The 20,114-nt window shown below is 40.2% G+C and overlaps 2 protein-coding genes across 5 annotated transcripts in view; one reads left to right on the top strand and one right to left on the bottom strand.

The window, feature by feature from the left end:
- Window positions 1-903: 903 nt before the first annotated feature.
- Window positions 904-20,114, bottom strand: part of IDUA (alpha-L-iduronidase) — a 44,729-nt gene continuing 25,518 nt past the window's right edge. For 2 of the 4 annotated variants that reach the window (XM_085567267.1, XM_085567268.1), the window contains 12 exons: window positions 15,141-15,223; window positions 14,442-14,549; window positions 13,708-13,803; window positions 12,957-13,159; window positions 11,797-11,976; window positions 9,934-10,150; window positions 9,130-9,363; window positions 8,410-8,531; window positions 7,058-7,183; window positions 6,320-6,396; window positions 5,442-5,542; window positions 904-3,918 (listed from right to left, as the gene is read on the bottom strand). In XM_085567267.1, the coding sequence (XP_085423393.1) occupies window positions 3,818-3,918; window positions 5,442-5,542; window positions 6,320-6,396; window positions 7,058-7,183; window positions 8,410-8,531; window positions 9,130-9,363; window positions 9,934-10,150; window positions 11,797-11,976; window positions 12,957-13,159; window positions 13,708-13,803; window positions 14,442-14,549; window positions 15,141-15,223 (1,648 nt within the window). In that variant the 3' untranslated portion in view covers window positions 904-3,817. The remainder of the gene's footprint in view (window positions 3,919-5,441; window positions 5,543-6,319; window positions 6,397-7,057; window positions 7,184-8,409; window positions 8,532-9,129; window positions 9,364-9,933; window positions 10,151-11,796; window positions 11,977-12,956; window positions 13,160-13,707; window positions 13,804-14,441; window positions 14,550-15,140; window positions 15,224-20,114) is intronic. The other 2 variants (XM_021547992.3, XM_021547994.4) reach the window with 1 other exon arrangement.
- SLC26A1 (solute carrier family 26 member 1) overlaps window positions 4,288-20,114 on the top strand; it is a 35,932-nt gene continuing 20,105 nt past the window's right edge. The window contains exon 1 of the mRNA XM_085567266.1: window positions 4,288-4,389. The gene's annotated coding sequence lies outside the window, so the exon portion shown is untranslated. The remainder of the gene's footprint in view (window positions 4,390-20,114) is intronic.

Raw genomic sequence — 20,114 nt, 5'->3', positions numbered from 1 at the left:
AAGCCTGCAGGATCACAGAAATACAGAGGTGATTCTGGTTGAATACACCATAGAGCTCACACGCCTCAGGAATTGTACCTGGGACCATCAGGACCACAAGCAAGTCCTCACTGTATGATGTGATAAGTTAATGAACAGATGGGAGATATAGCATATTCATTTGTCTCTAATAACTGCAGGAAATGCGAAAGACAAGGTAGGATAGAGCAGGTGGTCATGAGTGTATGCTGATGAGATTTACACTTCTCTTCAAATTCTATTGAGTTCAACATGAAACATCTCACATTTATCGAGAGGCAGATATCTTCTGTTTGCTGTCTGAGCTGGTTGATGAAAAGCAGTCTATTATTCCTGGGTTTTAAGTGTGTGTATAGGTCCCAAGTCATAATTTCTGTCCTGCGCAAACTTTCCACTAACAAGACAAAATAAAAAAATTGTTTATTCATTAAAAGGACTGTTGTTTTGTCCTCAGAAGGTCCTTTAGTGCTGGCAGAAAGACTATGACTGCGCAACAGCAGGAGGGACCCTGCAAGGATATTGTCCTTCACACACCAGTGAACCTCCTGCAGCAAGGACACTGCAAGTCCTGAGATCAGACACTCTAATACCACCTTGAGTTTGAGCAGTTTTCCCTGAGTTCTGGTAACTGAGGCAATCTATGCATTTAGGTTTCTACTTCAGCCATGACATTTTGATGCTTCAGTTAGATGTAATGTTGGAATTTCCACAAGTTGAGCTATTTTACCACTTGTGCTGGTAGCCACAGCGAGCAGCTGCATAGTACTTGGTTGCTGGCTGGAGTTAAAACATAACAGGTCCTTGAGAGTAGTATTTACTTTCCAAGAGTAAGTTGGGTTGTAAGCAGTTTCTACAACACAGTGATGAGATCTTGTTTTTACAGGGTTCATGTGAAAGATTAATAACCAGTTTTATTTGCTGTCACAAAAGACGGTAACAAATGTAGCATATACACAATTCAACAATACTCACCTGAAAGGTTCTTTCAGTTGCAAAATGGTTATATAGCCTCACAAGCTTTTGTTTGAAGCGCAGGCAAATAATCCCATGTTGCAGTTGCAGTTACATATTCTTATTTGGATTAATGAACAGCAAAAGACATACATGAGTGCTCTGCAGCCTTGCTTTGGTTATGATACTACAGAACTACTAAGCACCAGCTATCCACACCTGGTGCTATGGATACTTGGAACTGCTGGAAACTCAAACTGTAATGAGGGGCTGATCACTATATGTAACAGAGGAGATTAGTCAAACATGCAATTTTGGAAACACTATCAAAGTCAGCAACAGATGGTTACAGAAATCTCAAGTTTCAAGTACTAAATAGCGTTTTTCTGTAGATATCAAATGATAAAAAAAGAAAACGCCATTTCAAAAACTTTTATAATTTGTTAGAAATAAACTCAAACCTGAAAATACCAACTTCTCTCTCTAATTGTTAATACATGCTAATTTCTTAAAGGAATGAGTTTATATCATAGCAGCAAAGAAGATTTTCAGAAGAAATCTTCTATTTTTCATGGTTTGCACATCTATATATTTTCATCCCTGCATAACAAAATCAATGCTATTCACTACAGCTATGTTTCTTCTTGTTGTTTTTGTTTGAGTTTTTTTTGGTTTTTTGGGGTTTTTTTGTTTTTGTTTTTGTTTTTTTTTATACACCTGTAACTAGTACATAGTCCTTGGTTTGATAAAAACTGCTATATTCTGATTGCCAGGGTGGGAAAATTTTAAAGCAGAAGGGCTACTCAGTTAGGACATCCTAACACACTGAACTGTCCACTCAAGCTCCTACATCTTCCCCTGCTCCAGACACACTAAAATCTCTCAAGACCCTATACCTGTATTCCTCTAAATAATTTTATTTTTGGTTCCACCTCATACTAGCAAAACAACATGTGTTGATCGCTAGATTTTACTTAACTGTATACACTCAGGGGCAATTATCACAAGTTTAAAATGTATTTTTACCATCTCCATCCAAGTAGAATGTCTCAGTAACTTTTCTTAAATTGAGAGGGTTTTCAATTCAGTAGGTCCCATGGCCCTTTTCTGTTCTGCCTGTACGGACAAAGAATTGGAGGACTGGGATGTGACAAGTGCACCTTATTAAAACTTAAATGAGGCAAGAACCATTTAATCTGAATTCTGTGACAGAGTAAATCTTTTAAGGCTATTTTTCAGTAATGCACTTGAACAAGTAACCAGCAAGTAAGCAGATACAAGGTCACATTTCACACACACTGACTTTTTGTATATGTTTCTTGTCTGTGCTGTAAGAGTTGAGGGTATTTGAGGTAGTTCAGCTCTCTCCTACTGTGCAAACTTGGGCACTTCTTTTTTTCTGAGACCTGAATGTTTCATCAAATATGCAGTTTTTGTTGTTATGTTGGTGAGGTGGCTGATGTCAGCAAAGAGAGCAGTAGGGGATTTGTTTGTGTGACAAGTCACTCCTCTTATGGAAAACACTCCAGCTGTTTTCACTGGCATTATCCTTCTCTCTGCAAGCCTGTTAAAGGCACAGCTCAAACTGTGCCAGTTGTGAAAAGGGAAGAATAAAGCAGCACCCCTGCAATTTCAGGGAACTTTGCTGTTTACATAAAGTGTTTGGCACCTGCAAGCACAGCCAGTGGTGATCTGTAGCCCATACACTGGCCATCATACACTGGTGCACATGCTTTGCTATCATACATATCATATGCCCATGATTTAGGGCCATCAAACACTTGTGCACAGGAGCTTAAACTGTTCCTCATTAATTTCCTAAGTGTCTTAAGTAGTAGCCCTGCTACATTCAAGAGTGTGCTGCCGTGTCATATGAAAACACAAAAGGCTCTAACTAGTGTTTCAGCTTTCTCCTGGCCATGCAGAGCTGAGTGACCACTTAGAGTCTGTGAGGGGAGGTGTTAGCTGTAAGGGCTGAAGAACACCAGGCTAGGTGACAGCAATGGAGAGAAAGAAGGGCTTTCAGGGTTAGAGCCTCTACCACAAAGAGGCAGCAGCTGACGGCCAATATTCAAACAGGTGACTTTGGCAAAAGAACAAAAGAAAAAAGGCAGGGAAGTCTGGAGGGTAGGGCTTTCTGTGCCTTCTCTCCTCTGAGAATGAGCTGACACCCCTGTCTCTGCCTACGGGAAATAACTCTGGCATCCATGTAATGGTCACAAATACTGAGAAAGCTGGGCAGAAACCCCTCTGTGAGAGAGAGAAAAACCTCATCCACCTGAAGACATGGCAAGTGTTCTGAAATAACCCACTGTGACTAACCAGCCAAAGGAACTAAGGGATCTTTTACTTCATGCTCTGAATGTGTCTTGTTGCTGTGCACTTTTCCATCAAACCATTAAGTCAAGACAGGCTGGCAGCTAAGGCAATCAGTTCAGCCACTCTCAGACAGGTTCTCCATGTGCCTCTGCTACCATCTTCACTCACACAGTAAAGCCATGGTTCTGTTCCTGCTACAGTTTGTGACCTCTATAAATCTTAGCTTGCCCTGGCAGTGAAAAAAGGGGAATAATAAATATGTATTCCCATAATTCCTAGTTACCAGGCTGAATCCCTGTCCTACGGCAGCCTCTTGCCAATTGTGTTGGCAGTTGTGGTTGTTTGACAATGCTGTCTTCTGTGCTGTAAAGAGTTAACAGGGGCAGTTGCTTCTAATTTGCATTCCTAACTTCATCAGGTCATTTCCATACGCCCTCCTCAGCCTGGGAGGAGTTTATTTTTCTGGGGAGTTGTCATTTGCAAAGAACATACACCACTCTGACACCAAGCCAGGCATCACTCTTCAGCATCACTTGAAAGCTTCAATGTACCCCACAGGAAGAGAGGACAGGCCTGCCTTCCCCCAGTAGTCAATGGCTCGCACTCTGTAAAAGCCGGAGACTGAGCTTCCTGCAAATGAAAAGGTTAGAAATGGTCACTGTGAAATGCTGACACCTGTGGTACTGGGAGGATGTGAAGCAGGCACTACTCCTGTAAAATGTAGGTTCATGGAACAGGCTGGGGAAATCAGTTCTGCACCCTATGTGTGTCTGTGGCTGTCTAATTTAAAATGGTAACAAATTCCTCATGGCCAAGTACTGACTTTTTTCTCTTGTTTCACCAAAGATGTCCTCTCTATTTACTAGGATTAGCAGGTACAACTATAGTACTGCTTTCCCACCAGTTCCTTTGGAAAAAGGCTGTGACATCTGCAACTCACAATTAGTAATTTCCTTGTTTTCTGACTTAATTTTCTGCCTGGATTTTGCCTTTGGAACAGGTTATGTGGGGACAGGTTCAACAAAGAAGCAAAACAAGAAGCACGCAGGCTGACTGAAAACTCTCTGCTCTACTCAGGAAGCTGCACCACTTACTTTAAAGGTATGTGACCTGGTCTTCTGTGGCTCTGCTGTTTTTTAGCTTTGATCCAGTTCAAAGAACACATTTTGCCCTAGCAGAATCTTTGAACACACAAGCAATATAAATTTGGAGGTATTTTATCTAATTAATTGATTCTTATAATTGTTTTAGTGTTTTTATTCTAGAAAAAAAGAATCCAAGAAATAATGGCTGAGGATGAAGTTCCTAGCAATAAGGACTGCTGAGACATGATATTTTTTCAAGCAGTCTTTTTTGTTGCTATTAGTTTTGAAACAAACTACTAAAATATATAATATTATAATACAATAATGACTAATAATTTCAGAGATTTGTCATAGCCATGATTTACAGTGTTTGCTTGCCTGTGCAGCCCTTACATTGCAATAATAGCTCTGAACTCTTATTATGCCACTACTGCTGATGTTAAGCCCTTGTTTCTGGTAAAAACATCTCTCAGCTGCTTTTTAATAGTATCACTCTAAGGCACGGCTTGTCTGTGTTTCACTCAGCTCTCATCAGTGCTTATTATCAATATTTGTTGAATGGTCATACTGCAAATTAGACAGCATTTGCTTAAAAAAGAAAAAAACCAAAACAAACAAAAAACCAGCAACCACCACCCTCCATCTGCAGATAAACAAAAAAAATACCCAAATAAAACATCAGTATCTTCCTTCACTTGGATGTTTCATCTGAGTAAGCTTCTATTGCAAGGTCTGGTCATGGTTTTTTATGGGTTTCTTTGTTATCATTTTTGCTACAAAAATGCTCCTTAACTTCTCGAGGACCAGTGACTGGCTTTTGTGACAAGGAATTACCCATAGCATACTACTAATAATGTCCTCATGACTACTTGTTGACCTCTGCTTGTCCTTGAGAATAAGGCTTTTACTGAGTATATGATCCTAAAGGAAGGGACACGCTCTTATTTGTGAGGGGCTGTGTGTTGCTAGCAAGTTACCTGCCTTCATTACCTACTAAACAATGATTCACACACTCATGAGTGGCAGTATCACATGACAGATTACCTGATGTGAGTATTCTTGCCATACCTGGACTGTAGACCCAGAGAGTGAATATTGTGTCTTTGGCATTAATCCGCTGGTACACTTGTCCATCTGATGAGAATTCCACTTCAAATGTCTTTATACACCTAGAAAAGAGAACCATAGAGGTTTGTAATTACAACTGATAATGTGTGAACTGTCGAGTACTATGAAAAATCAGGGCTATTTCAACAAGAAGGACAAAAATAATAAATGTTCAGTTGATTCATTCCTAACAAATGTAGGATGGAATGAATTGGCACTACTAGGAAGAACCAGGGCTCCAACAGCCCTCAGAAAAACACCTAGACTGACTTGCTGCTTTGGGATTTGCAGCATCACAAAATGTCATGCATCTTTCAGTCAGACATCAGGAAGAATTAAGAACCTAGGGAGACTCACTTGAAAAGGATGTAAGTCACTGCTTCCTGAGGCTATCTGTACGCTGGATCACCTTTCAGAGCTCACCTACAGAGGGTTTCCAGTTGAGTATAGCTTACTGAAGAAAGCAACTGGAAGTTTTCTCTTCTAGTTCACATCCCTTAGAGAAATGTGTAAGATCCCACTTAGGCATCTGCTGATAACATAACTTTTACCATTAATCTTCCTGCCTGCTATGCTGAATAGAATCCCTTCAGAAATGCCACTGAATGCTTGTGACCAACTGGCAGATTCCTTTGATCAGGCAGCAAATTAGGCAGGGTTGCTCTTCCCAGTTTGTGCACACAGGTCCTACAGCTCGTTTTTTCAGACAAATGCACTGTATTAACTATCAAGAAACAACAATTCATTAACTGTTGAATTTGTTTTACTCTGTAGGGCTTGTAGAAACTTAGGGAGTAGTACATTGGTAATTCATTTGAATAGATTTTAAAGCTACTTACTTTGACTTCACACAGTCGTCATCCCACAGCACGATGACCTGCCCCTTTGTGAGAGGGATCAAACGAACACCAGTCACCTGTCCAAAGACACAAGCCCATGTAAAAAAACTGTACAAACCAATCAGCCAGGTCAAATTTCTGTGTTCATCCTTCCTTACTAATTATTTGGTTTTTTTTCCATTGAGATCAGGTGTAAAAACAAAATTCTTGGCTCTGTAGCTTTTTGCAGCCTATGTCTCCCACTCATCAACACTGCAGAGGACCTTCAGAGGCTCTGGGTACCATTGTGAACATGGGTGAGACTGAATGAGCAGATACAGATGTCTAATATGGCAGCCACAATTCCATTTTAGCTGTCAATTAACTTGTCAGTCCTTGTAGCATACCATGTAATTTTTAAAGAGAGATTGCACTTTTCAGGACTGTTTTACTGATTTCCCATGATGGGAACTTCCACTCATTTTTGTCATGATAAAGTACTATAAGATGTAATTCAAGATAAAGTACTACATAGCAAGTGATAGGAGCTGTCACATAGCAAGTGATGGCTCCTATCACTTGCTATGTAGTACTTTATGTTGAATTATATCTGAGAGCCTTCTCATCAAAAGAGAGAAAAATATTTTATTTACTGATTCTTACACTTTTAACAATAAATAAACTCAAATGTTCTTCTAAGATTTAAGGCAGGAAGCAGTTTGAGTTTTGCTGTGTCTGATGGTAGACTACAACACATACTTGATCAGGAGCTGATCTGGGTCTTGCACAGATGTGGATAAGAAAGACTGAGGGAACAGGAAAATCTTGCTTCAGTGTCAGGATGCCAGCTTCAGGAAATGGGAATGGACCTGCTACCAGTGGGTCCTGTGGAGCCAAAGAGTAATGTTGTGAAAAATCTTTCATTACAGCACCTACAGACCAACTGTTAAACCAGTGTAAAGTGCCTGTGTATTTACTTTAGGACTCTTAAATTTCCAATAGAGTTGGTACTGCTAATGCTTACAGGCATCAAAGTTCTCCACACTGGGAGACTTTATACTCACCTGTTTTCCAGCTCTTTAGGAAACAGAGGGTTTGTCTATCTCACAAGCTGGGTTGATCACAAATGCCCTTTAGGCACAATCTGTCACTTCTGTAACCTCCCATGGATGCCTTTCAGGCTAGAGGTCTTTACAAACCATGGCCCCATCTCTCCCCAGTGTGCACAGCAAGCTACTGCTAGCTACAACAGCTACACAGCTGGTCTCTGGGGATGAGGCTGTAACAGATAGCCAAGAGCATCTAAAATCTTGCTGCTGCCCTTTTCAAGGAAAAGCTGATGTCTCCTACAGTATCCCACAGGCATGGTGACTGAAGAGAAGACACAGTACTGTATACCAAAGTCAGAAAGTGAGTACTCTGTCTGTGGGTCCTGAAGGGGATAAAGATGACCTCCGTTTTTAACCTGGGAGTCTGAATGCATAGGGGAAACTATGGGAGGGGGACCTGAAGTGACAGGCTGCTCACATATGCTCACATACAGTAAGTAATCTCCGCATGGCTTTCATCCCTAGGGAGGAGAGGACTTCTCAGAGAAGACTGACTCCTTAATTACCTCTATGGTGCATTCAGCACTAGTGAGGATAAGGCAAAACTGCTGGTCTCCCTGTGACCCCCTCACAGTTTTCCAAACTTGCACTTGTTATTTTTCACCTCAGAGAGGTATTTGTTTCTTATTATTAAGGGGGTTAATTTCAATTTTTTAATGCAGCAATTTGGCTATTCTGTAATGTACACAGGGCCAGGTGACTTACTTGGGGAGATGGAACAGAAAGAGTCTCAAAGCCGACTGAAGATTCAGAGAGAAGGTGGAACTTCCCCAAGAGCATTATTTTATGGGTAGGCCCAGAGTGAAGAGGTCATATAACACAAACACAAAGGCATAATTTGTGCATGAGCTACACTTTTCTGCAGGACTGCAAATGTATTTTTTTGTATATATAAAAAGTGAATGACTGTAGGCTACATAAATTTTTGTAACAGGCCTGATTTGTTGTCTTTTTCACAAGCACTTTAGCTGTACAACACTTCAAGCAAACACATAATCATACCTCAGCATCCCTTATTTGCTGGAACTGTTCAGGAGATGGAAAGTCAGGGCTTCCTAGGTTCTTCCACTTCAGGTAGGGATTGGTTTGGTTGTTATCCATGTAATACATCACATACACCATCTCTGTAGGAACACAAAAAAAAAAGAAGCAAACTCTTTACTTGGATTTAAAGATTAACAAGAATAAATTCAGCAGGTGTGTAAGTCTACCTTTTCAAAAGTGATTTCAGCTCTTTGGAGCCTGACTTCCACTGCAAAGTCCCATGGCTAGCATGCTCATGAGGCTGTACAATTTGCATTTGCCAAGTTTACATTTTAAACTATTACTTCCACAACCAGAACCAAAATCCTCTTTTTGCATGTATTTATTGGGTAACTGCATCAGCTGTGCAATTGTTCATGCTGGCTGTCTTGGAGTCATTTCATTAAGGCAATTGCTGCCTGGCAGTATCCAGCCAAGTACACTGAGATCAGTTTTCCAAAAAGGTAGCACTTGGCAGTTGCCATTAAAGGCAGGGTCAAAGTGTAGACATTAGGAATGAACTTTTCAAAGAAGGACACCATTATATCTCAGAAAATCTAGGAGTGCACAAAAGATGACAGAGGAAGCTAGGAAATTAAATTCAGTCTTTCAGTAAAAGGTAACTCAGTAGAAGTTTTCCAGCTGCTATTCTGTCTTGAAGCTCACTTAACATGAGCTGTCTACATGATATTTGCTTACCTCTGTGTTTGGGGAAGTGGGTGGCATTCACTATGACAGTGCTGATGTTGGATGAAGTCCTGTTATCCTCACTTGAATACATCATGACTGTAGCTTGCCAGCTGTCTGAGGGCTGTGTCTCACTTGGGGTGTGCACAGATGCCAGCACACCAACTGTGCTGTTTTCAGCGCTTTCATCTCCTCTGATCTTCACTTCTGCAAAAATCTGCTTTTCTCCTTTAAAAAATGTGACAACTGTAAGCATCACTGTTAGTCAGTCCTGTGTCAGAAGCTTCAGGGTCAAAGCATGCAAAGAGATTGAGCAAAGGTTGAGCTATGTTCTGCCTTATTTTACCAGTTACAGCCTTCAGTCAGATATATTTTACAACAGCAGAGTATGCATATACTACAGAAGTCCTTATGCTTAGCAGTTCAGCTAGCAACATACAAACAGGTGACAATGGATGAAGTTCTCCATGTAATATGCTGCATGAGTCTTCTAGCCACAGGGATTTCTTAAAGACAGCTGCAGCCTGAGGGGCTGTACCCCTTGCAGCAGAAGAGGGAAGCACCAGTCAACAAAAATGAGTGGTTGGCATACAGAGGGTATAAACAAAGCAGTAAGTTAAATCAAACAGATAACAGACTCTCAGGAATATTTTCTGAGCTATCTGTCTGAGGAAATGAAGTTTCATTTTCCTAACACAGCTAGTAAACAGTGAGTAAGGGAACTCATGCTTTTACGCATAGCGAGATGGCTGGAACTCTCTTTCTAGGCTGGAAGCTTCTAGGTAGGACGGGTAATTGGTGTGCTCTTTACTATACCTAGCAGTGCCAGCAAGCCCATGGCAGTCAGCACTGGTTTCCGCACTAGCTGGACATGAGGTGGCTTTGTGTTGTTCATCTGAAAACGTGCTGTCAGAGTCCGCTGGGTGAAGTAATGGGGGTAGTAGCTCAAGAAGGCATTGTCATTACTCAGTAACGAGTAGTTGATGGTGTTGTTGGCTTTGGAGATGAGCAGATTTTGGTGCTGGATGATTACCTGCGAAATCATAGAGAAAATGAACGTTCACCCTGGAGAAAAAACAACAAGCACGCAGTCTCTGCATTTTTTTTTAATTTTTACAGCATTCTGTGAAGAACTGTGACTCTGCCTTTTAGAAAAGACTGTAGAAGATAGCTGTTTACCATAAAGCTTGGAAAAACTGTACTTTAGGTGATGTATTAATCACTGTAAAATCTGAAGCACCCACATAGCTTTGCCAGTAGTAAGTCTTAGAAATAATTAATACTAGAACTCTTCACAGATAATGAATACATTTCCTTGTCTATTGCACTACGAATTATGCCACTCTGTCTCAAATACTTAATTAGAAATCAGGATTTACCATCTAAATTAAATCTAAATGGTTCTCCAAATCTGGAGTTGCTTTGTACCCACTACATCAGTGTCTGATCCTGCATTCTGTTTCTCAGTAAGTCATTTTTCCCACTTGGTGCTAACTTGGAATTAATTCTCCTGGTGTTTCACTGGGTACTGTGCTGCTCTCCTGAAAAACATAAAAATCCCCAAGTCCTCTGCTTATTATATTGTGCCCAAGTATCAGAATTAAGCAGAACTTCAGAAAGCTAACAACTGAACAGTTCCACAATTATGTCTCTGAAGGAACACAGTGCTTCAACTTCTATACAACCAGGTGTTAATTTTCCACCGGATGTGTCTTTCTTTTGCCCTTCATATCACCACATCATTTTAAGAACTGCTATTTTGTCTTGCAAACTCTCTGTGATGCAGTCAATGACTTGTTGCCTTAGAGAAGATGTACATGCAGTTAGAGGTTTGTATATGCAGTCTCAGGGAACTGGGAGTGTTTGTCTCCTCAGGGGCAGCTGATTAGATGCACCTTTTTTCTGGATGACATAAATGCTCCTGTGTTTGGGAATTATTCCTTTGTAAAGGAGCACTTGGACTCTATGTGCTGTTTAAGGTAGTCACTCACAAAGCACCAGGCCTGCAGTGGAAGTTATTACTATGCAGGGGAAGAGCTGAGCTTGCCCTGGGGCCAGGGTGCAATTACTGCAGAGGTGGGAATGTTGAGCACTCTCTTCTCCTGCTTTTCTGGTCAACATCAGTAATTACCAGAAGTAATTAATAAGATCATGTGTACAACCAGTATTCCAAACCAAAGAATGGACTATAGTGAGAGCTCAAGGCACTTCTTTATTATACTTGATGTTTCTTTATGAGATAAACTTCTGAAGGAGCTGGGAAATAATTCTCACATATGTGAGGTGACAGCCAGCAGTACTGATATCAGAGCAGTAGTATTGCATGGAGAGGGCATCTATGGGAGTAATCTTATCAGATAGCTCTAACTGGGGGACTGTATACATTCTACAACTCAGTTCTCTAGCACTTCTCTGACAAATTCTCACTTTGGTTCTCGGCTGGACTTTTTTTTTAAGGAAAGATGAAGAAAACAAAAATGAAATTAAATTTACAAATTAAATCAAGCTACTAAAATGAGACTATTTACGGAAACCCCCTACTGCCCCAGTAGGGAGATCTTTTTTTGGATCTATTAGTCTAAGTAGCTGCTTAAAAATTAACGGTTAAGTCTATATTTCAACTGCAAAAACATTAAGGGACACAACTATCAATGTTCCAAAGCTCCAGTGAACTATTACCTTTACAACCATAGCAGCATAGGTCACATCAGCTCGCCAGAGCTGTGGAATGGACCATCCAACCATTGGATCTGCTTCATTGTTATATATGGCAACAGAAGAAAAACTTGGAAACAGCTTCTGAATTTGTTGAACTGCCTCTATTTCTTGTTGCAAGATGTAGAGAGAATTCCCATCTCCCTGCAACAATATTCCATATCTGCTTAGTGGTAATGAGAAAACAGTGGTAAAAATACAGACATAACCTAGAGTCATAAAACATAAAACATCAGCTCCTCCTAGAACATAAAGTTGAAAAGCAGAACAATGTTGTTTTCTCTCTCATGGTTCCTGAAAGTCAGGGTGACTCCAAGAGAGATCTGAAAAGAGTCTTTGCTTCCCTAGCCCAAACACAGCCAAATGAGGAGTCTTGGAATGTTTCCAGTTGTGCTTTCAAGGTTGTTTATTTCTTCTTATCTATAATATTTTCTCTCGACCTGCCAAGCTTTGGCTAGCAAGAAGGCATAACATTCCGCTGTGCCCTCTTGGGTGGTGTTTGCTTTGATATCAAAAGTTACATATACTATGTTTACAATTTATTACCAATACCTAATATTTATGTTGGACACCGTGTCTCTAAACCAATAGAAAAGTGTCACTATCACAGCAAGACATGGAGGACAAGAAGAAAGAAAAGAAGGCTAGGACACAGCCAGATTCCACCAGCTTGTACCCCCATGAATGATATCCTAAAAAATCGAAAATTATACTTTTCTACCCTGTGTTAGTTCAAATATCACACTACTAAAACCCTTGTGTCTTGTAATCCCTCATCTAGAGCTGGGAATTTTCCATGGGCTAAAACTGAAACCACAGATGTTTTTGACTTCTTGCCAGGGTCTCTGACACCCCTGCTAGGGTCTTGAGACAGCCAGGGCAGCCAGAGGGATGTTCTGGACTCCAACAGAAGAGTTATTTCCTTCTGGGAATTAGGCAAAGACAAATTTGCTTTGAGTTGAAATCTTGTAACTGAACATCTTTGAAGTTTTTCAAGACGGTGTGCTTCATGCTATAGGCTGGACACTCATCATCATCATCATCAACTTTGTAAATCAGAATAAAATATAACTTTGATGGCACTGATTGAAAAAAATGGCTTTAAACTGAAATCTTGGACTAACCTTCTTATGGAGAGAGATGTAATCCAGCCTTACACCAGTCTCCCCTGTGAAGAAGTTGGTCCCATTGTAGCAATGACACAGAAGACCCCAGCACATGGGTGACTTGGGTAAGGGATGGAAGGAATCCCCAGGCCCTCCAAATTTTAGAAAAGGACTTGCTGCTCTTAATCCTTCTGAACAAGCATCGTAATAGTTGAGAAACCCTGAAGTCCAAGCAGATGAATGTATCAAAGATGGTAAAACAGAAACTGGATCTAAAACTATGAGGAGATCTTATAGCCTTGTTATTTGATTTATTTGCAAAACCTCATGAATTGGGACTACTCTTTCCTATGCACTGACAGCACAAGAAGACATCAGAATTTCAGCTGCCTTCACAAGGTTCTTCTAAAGGTCTTGTATGAGCATGTTCTCAAAGCATACAACTTCAGTGAAGTCTTCCTCTTATTCCACCCTTCTCCCCCTTATGGCTATACTATCTGTACTTTATATGCTGTTAATGAACTGCATCTTCTTAGTGTAACCCTTGTTTTGTTTTTTCTGTGCCACCCCTGATACCCAAATATAGAATAAATTGTAGCCAGTAACATGACCTTAGCAAAACAGATTTGGCATACCTGTCACATTCCTTATCATTGCTGTCTACCTTACTTCTCTGTCAGTATAATTTACATCTCACTGTCACCCCTCTGCTCAGCCCATACACCTGTCTCACTTCACCACACTCAGAAGTGCTCCAAAACATGCTCACCTTTTACTGTCATAGACACATTGTCAAAGTCGTGGTGGTCTGGCTCATTCCATGTCTCAAAATTCCATTTAGCAACATGCTCCAATCCATACCTATCTGTAGGAGAGATCTCATTTATCAGTGAGCTGCATATCCAATACTATCAATAAGTTACTTATATTATTAGTTCAGGCTGCAGGTGAGGCTCAGCACCCAGAACTATCACTAGATCATTTCCCTCATTATTAAAAATAATGAGGGAAATGTAATTTGTGAGTTTCAAAATGATTTCTCATTTTTGATGAAATGCAGCAATATTTGAAAAAGATGGAAGGTGAGAGGGAGATGGCTTACAGCTTTGTGATTAGGGCACTCACCTACCCTTAATTCAGGTTAAGCCTTCTGCCTTGTTAGATATATTTGAAGATGGCATACAAGAAGTGTTCAGGTTATCATGCTCCAGTGAAAACTGGTAGTTTACAGCCACAACAATATAACACGATTAAAAGTCAGTCCTTCAACGCTGGCCAAATGTGCTACCCAGAACACTCTATTCATTCTGGATCTTGGCCACAGATCAGTAAAAAGAGGGACTATTATCCCATGGTTTCCATGGTCTGTTCTGGTATGTTTGTTTTCCAGTTTTGTGTTGAAATCCAGGGTCTTAAAACTGATCATAATACACAGAACCTTTTGAAGCAGCTAGAAAGGATTACAACAGAACAAATAACAAGGCTTTTCTTTCTTTAACTTACCTATGTATCTCCTGGCCAGAACAGTAATTAAGTTTCTCCACTGTACTACATGTTCCTTATCTTCAAAATCTAAAAAATATCCTGATGGATTCCCCATCAATTCGAATCCTAAAAAAGATGTAAGAAATTGGTCTCCTTTTTTTGTGAATGCTATCTCATTTTTATTAATGAAGGGTTATCACATCATCTGAAACAAACTTGTTAATGAAGAAGTGTAATTAAATGGGTTCTCTTTCCTGTTTCCACATGTTCCCACCAGAAATATTTCAGATTTGAGGTTGTTTACTTGTTACTTGTCAGTAACCATAGTAGTCAACGCTGATAGTTGTCAACATAAATGCAGGGCTCTGAGGAAACTTGAACCAGTGGATGTTTGCATAAATTTATGGAAAGTTATACCTGGAATATCTGCTTCTCTGACCCTTTTAGGTATATGTCAATGGATACAATATTCTCTTCAAGAGACCTCATTTACAAGTACAACCATATGAAACTGCCTTCAAAGGCAATGTAAAACCAATTGTGTTAATTGCTACAATATAATTTTGCTCACACTGGGACATGATGTAAAGGCAAATAGGTAAATAATGAATCTTTTATCAAAGTCAGCTTTGGAAAAGCTTTCTAAGAATATTCTAATGATTATACAATATGGACGAACAGATATACCAAGCTGTGGAGGCAGGGAGCTGCCCTTACCTGGAATCAGCTTATTTTGCCACAGGCGATCCATAAGGTTATCCAAGGCAGTAAAATCGTAGTTAAGTTTGCCATTCACCACTCTGAAGAAAAAAGGTAATAAAAAATACAAGTGTAAATATTATAGCAAAGATAGGACTTGATTAGTAGATAATGAGTCAGATGGCTTCCTTCTCAAAATTTGCGTAAGACTTGGGTTCTTGGAATTGTACACAATATTCCGTCCTTTAAAGTAACAGGTGTTCACCATAAGCAAATCATGTCTCTTGACTAATGCATGCCCTTTTCTTATTTTAGCAGCAATAGAAGCAGTATAATATGTGGATTTGCTCACTGCATTCTGGTTTTTCACAGAATATTAAGATTTTTAACTCTCTGATGAAGTAAAATTTACGTAAATTTTCTTTTTCTGCTTAATTTGTTTTCTCAGTTTCCATTGGATTCCTCACTGCTAGGCCAGCACTTTTCACACTGCCCCATATGCAGTCTTTCTTAATGTACTTCTAATCTGCAGTATATAATACAGATTACTTAGTAGCATCCCATATGGATTAAGGTCCAGATGAAAAATTACTTTGTATCTTTCAAAGAATGCTGAATTCATGAACACAATGTCTGTAATTTTTATTCATTGTAAGCATTTGTTTAATATTTCTCCTGTACTCCCAGGATCTCAGCCAGAAAATCTTTCATCCAGCTTTGAATAAATATATTCAAGTAGTTAGCACCCTATGATGCATTCCTTTGTGTCAAGGAATCTTGCAGGAACACAGGTACCAAAATGTGGACATGCACATGGATGGGAACATTGGAATTGTTTTATCCAGGGAATGAAAAATGGCATTTGCAATTTGTATGTGATACACTAGAAGATTTGCTTTAAATTCCTGAAAGGCTTTTCTTGCCTGGCACCCAGTAGAAACAAATACAAGGCACTATGCAGGTTAATTTCCTACAACTTCTGAACTTATGACCTGATTTAACTGAAATACGAAAGGGATGGAGAATTTTTGCCAGTATGAAGTGCCAAATAAGAATTAACAGTGAATTTCTGTTGAGAAGATTCTGTTAGTGTGACTTACTGCTGTTTGGCCCAAGAAACAGCCTTGACCTGGTGGCCAAATTCTGGCTTCAATTTGATCTGAGCAAAAGGTTTTTTAAGCACCCTTGACATAAATCCAGCCCTGGTCACACAACAGCACTGAGTGAAGCCTTGGCAACCCCTCTCAAAGCTGATTTTTCCAACCATGCCAGGGCACTACAACTGATTTCTCTGGTACAATGCAACCTGACCACTTCTCCTGAAGTCTTGCCTGCTCTTTCATAGGCACTTTGCCTTTGCTTGAGTGAAAAGCTATACAAGTGAACTACAGATGCAATGCTGCTGGTATGATGGAATGGGGAGAGATAATCACAGTTCTTGCAACTGATCAGTGCTAGCACATCATGACAAGCAAACAGGATCAGACATGAGAAGGGGGCCATCAACAGAGCTCTTAAATCAATGCTAGGCTCTATGATCAGAGTGACAACTTGCTTCTTTCTGTACTTCTCCAGGCATTTCCGAGCCTCTTTGATGTAGGTTCTTTCTCTGTACTTTCTTGTCAAGGAAAGGTTTTAGTGAAGAATGTGTAATATCAGTTCCAAATTCCCAGAGAATTAAGAAGAGCTGACAAAATTGCCTAGTGAATAAATAAGGGAACTATGAAACATGAAGAAGACAAATCTCTGACCAGGATCTAGAAGAGGAAGACAAGGCAGGCAAAGTATAACATAAGCCATTTCTACTATGCCAGCTCCACATGTTGTGTAACAGAGCACACAGTCTTAGCCTGGCCACACTCTTTTACCAAAGACCTGAAGAAGGCTTTTTCTTTTTAAAGCATATCCTACAAGCATGACAGAAATTGTCATGGTTGCAATTGATGATGAGCTTGGGGTTCCTGCCCAAGTCAAATGGTGCAGCTGTAAAAGAACCAAATAGCAGAAAGAAATTTATTTGCTTTAGTATACTTACAAGTATTTTAAAAGTCACTGTTGGACTAAGGAATGGCCATTTGGAACCTGGTTTTTGTTTTTCAAGGTTTTTTTTTGCTTAGACAGAGGTTTAAAAAAAAAAAGTCTGGTTCCAAAGTTCAGAAACAGGTTTTTCTTTACTAAAACTAGCTCTGCTCCCTCAGATCCATTAACTATTTCCAGTTGTACCCTGTGTTCTATTGAATTATTTGCTTACAGGCACACTTACAGTCAGTGTGCGTAAGAATGATTAACTACACTGTCTTGTAAAAAGTTAATAATGCCATACAGATAAACGCAAAGGAACTAGAATCTTCCTGGCTTCAGTCTAAGGTCTACACAGTATTATGTGAAAATATAAGTATAAATAAGCATATAAGATATAACCATAAATAAAACCTTCCATATGATGCCTGTACACTTAAGATTCCATTCCATTTACATTTTTCCGACTGCACCAATTAAGTAACACATTTAAAACAGAATGCCACTGCCAACTACAACTGAGTGCTGGTACACGAGATCTCTTGTTATGTGTGCAGGTGTAGAGGCCCTTCTTACGTTCTTTGGCTGACCTGTCACTTTATAAGAATCTCTTCCTCCTACCAAGCGGAACAGACAATACGCTCCCATTAAGGAAACGATTACTTGACTGACAGGATTGACACTTGCTCAGATTTTGATCTTATCCTTACCTAGACTATATTCCTGATGTGAGATGGATGCATTTTTTTTACAGCATATACGGTACTGCTAGAATCTGGGTTGCATGGTTGCCTGCCATGTAGTGACTGGAAGCCATGCTGACTGTTGCACTTGAGGCACAGAAACTGGTAGTATTTACAAATGTTTTGTATGGACAAGATTGGATCAACTGCCAGGCCCTTGACAGGAGTGCTCTGAAGACCAGATCAATACTGTTACAGGCACATGATAAGGTATATGTGTGGCAGAGGAGAAATTCATGTCCAAAGTTGTTCAAAACATGTTTCTACATGTAAATTGTCGGTTGAACATCATGTACCTATGACTGGGCTCTTGGTTGCAAGCTCACAGAATTTTACAATCTATTTTTTGCCTGCTCCTCTTCCAATCTTTCTGTCATAGTTTCTAGACACCACTGCCTTCATTTACAAGCATGAAGAAGGTTACATACTCAACATTGCTTTTGAGTGCTTGCAAGACTACGATCATACATTGTTTGCTGTCAGGTATTTTGAATGTCAAGCAGCAATCACTATCTTGTCTGTGCCTGGCTTTCTGCTCCTCAGCTGGGATTTCTCCAGGAAGCTTATCACATAGACCTTCATCATCTTCAGTCATTATAAACAGCTACACTAAAGCACATTTACTGGCATCCGGGCACCAAGGCCCATAGAAACATCAGGCCTGAGGCTGCTATATTCCAGAGACTGTTGCCTGCTGGCGAGGAACCTTTCCAGTCTCAGTTCCAGACCCATGTGCTGCCTCTTGGGAGCAACAATCATGCTGTGAATATGAAGAGCAGTGGTAAGTACAGGGGGCTGTCTGCTGGTTGCCACACAATCTGGTTGCTCCCTTCCTTGGAAAGGTTTGCTTCATGGGCAGCCTTTGCTGAATCAAAGGCTACAGGCCCATCTTAACAGCTTTCTACTACCTCTTATTACTGAAGTAAAGTTTTTTCAAGTGCTCTTTTCAGGTGCATAGGTAGCACTAGACAGCTTGCCAAAGTGTTGTAAGATACTCATGTTGTGCTTCTTATCCATAACATTTTCAGCCTACCCTCATTCACAAACTTAATCTCTTGGGAGGGCAGAGGTAAGACAGCTTTAGCTGTCAACAGCTTGCCAGATCTGCTCCAGCTAGCACAGCTGCAGATACTACTACTTAGTCTACTGCTATTGCTTCCCTCCTGTGCCCAGCAACTGCTGCTTCTCTTCTGCCCTGCATTGATCCTGTCCAGGAATATAGCTGCATGCCCTGAAAAACATGTGCACACCCAGATATTGAACCAAATATCTTATCTACAGAAAAGAGTGAACAAAAACCACAGGCAGGGAGTGTTTTAATTCCAAGTGATCTTCAGTCAAGTACTGAATCTCTGATAACACGTCAAGCTAACTTTATCAGACTTTCTTGTAATGTACCAAATTAAATCTCCTGGGATAGGAAGCCTTGTGGCTTCCTGTCAGTAGGTCACAGCCCATTTAGGAATAAAAATGTACCACGTAGGGTAACCATCAACAGAGATACTATGTTGAAGAGAGTCGAGGATTAAGGATGGCTGTGAAACACCAATATACTAGAATAGTACTCATCCACATCCTGACATTCTCATTCAGCTAGTGTGGTCTCCCTTTTGTGTAAACAGAACTACCATATACATCAAAAATTGACATAATCTACACTAAATGCACACTAATCTACACTAAATGACCACACTAAATAACCTGTATATTTTACCACTTGTGTGTCTATTTATTATCATTAATATTTTTCTTTGAGATGCATTTGCATCTCAGCTCTATCATTTGCGTAAGCAGGGCTGGAAAATCTGCTTGCTTTACAATTAAGGCACAGGCTCTGCACAGAAGCACAATGCCCAACACTTCAGTCAGTGCTGGCCCACACTTTGCACAATTCAGTCACCCTATAGCGAGAATGAGTCAGCCCAGCAGTAACAGGAGGATGCATTACAAAATCACAGAGCCAGGCAGCATCCAGCCTTTGCTGATGTCACAGCTTGTCACAGTTAATCCATCCACACAACCAACCAGCGTGGTACATGCGCAAAAAGAAGGATGGGTATGAATCCCTGTGACTTAGGAATAAGCCGCTTCAAAAATGGAGAATGAAGCTGTTATTTACTGGAAATCACTGCCTCTTCTACAAGCCAGCCAAGAGGCTGTGCATTCAGCTGAATCCTTCTATATTTTTAAAAACGTAAAAATAGCATTGACTTTGATTTATACAGCATCT

This window comes from Lonchura striata, chromosome Z (genome assembly GCF_050655825.1).
Source record: "Lonchura striata isolate lonStrDom1 chromosome Z, ASM5065582v1, whole genome shotgun sequence".
Lineage (NCBI taxonomy): Eukaryota > Metazoa > Chordata > Aves > Passeriformes > Estrildidae > Lonchura > Lonchura striata.
The sequence above is the reverse complement of the archived record's forward strand: the minus strand, read 5'-3'. Positions and strand labels throughout refer to the sequence as shown.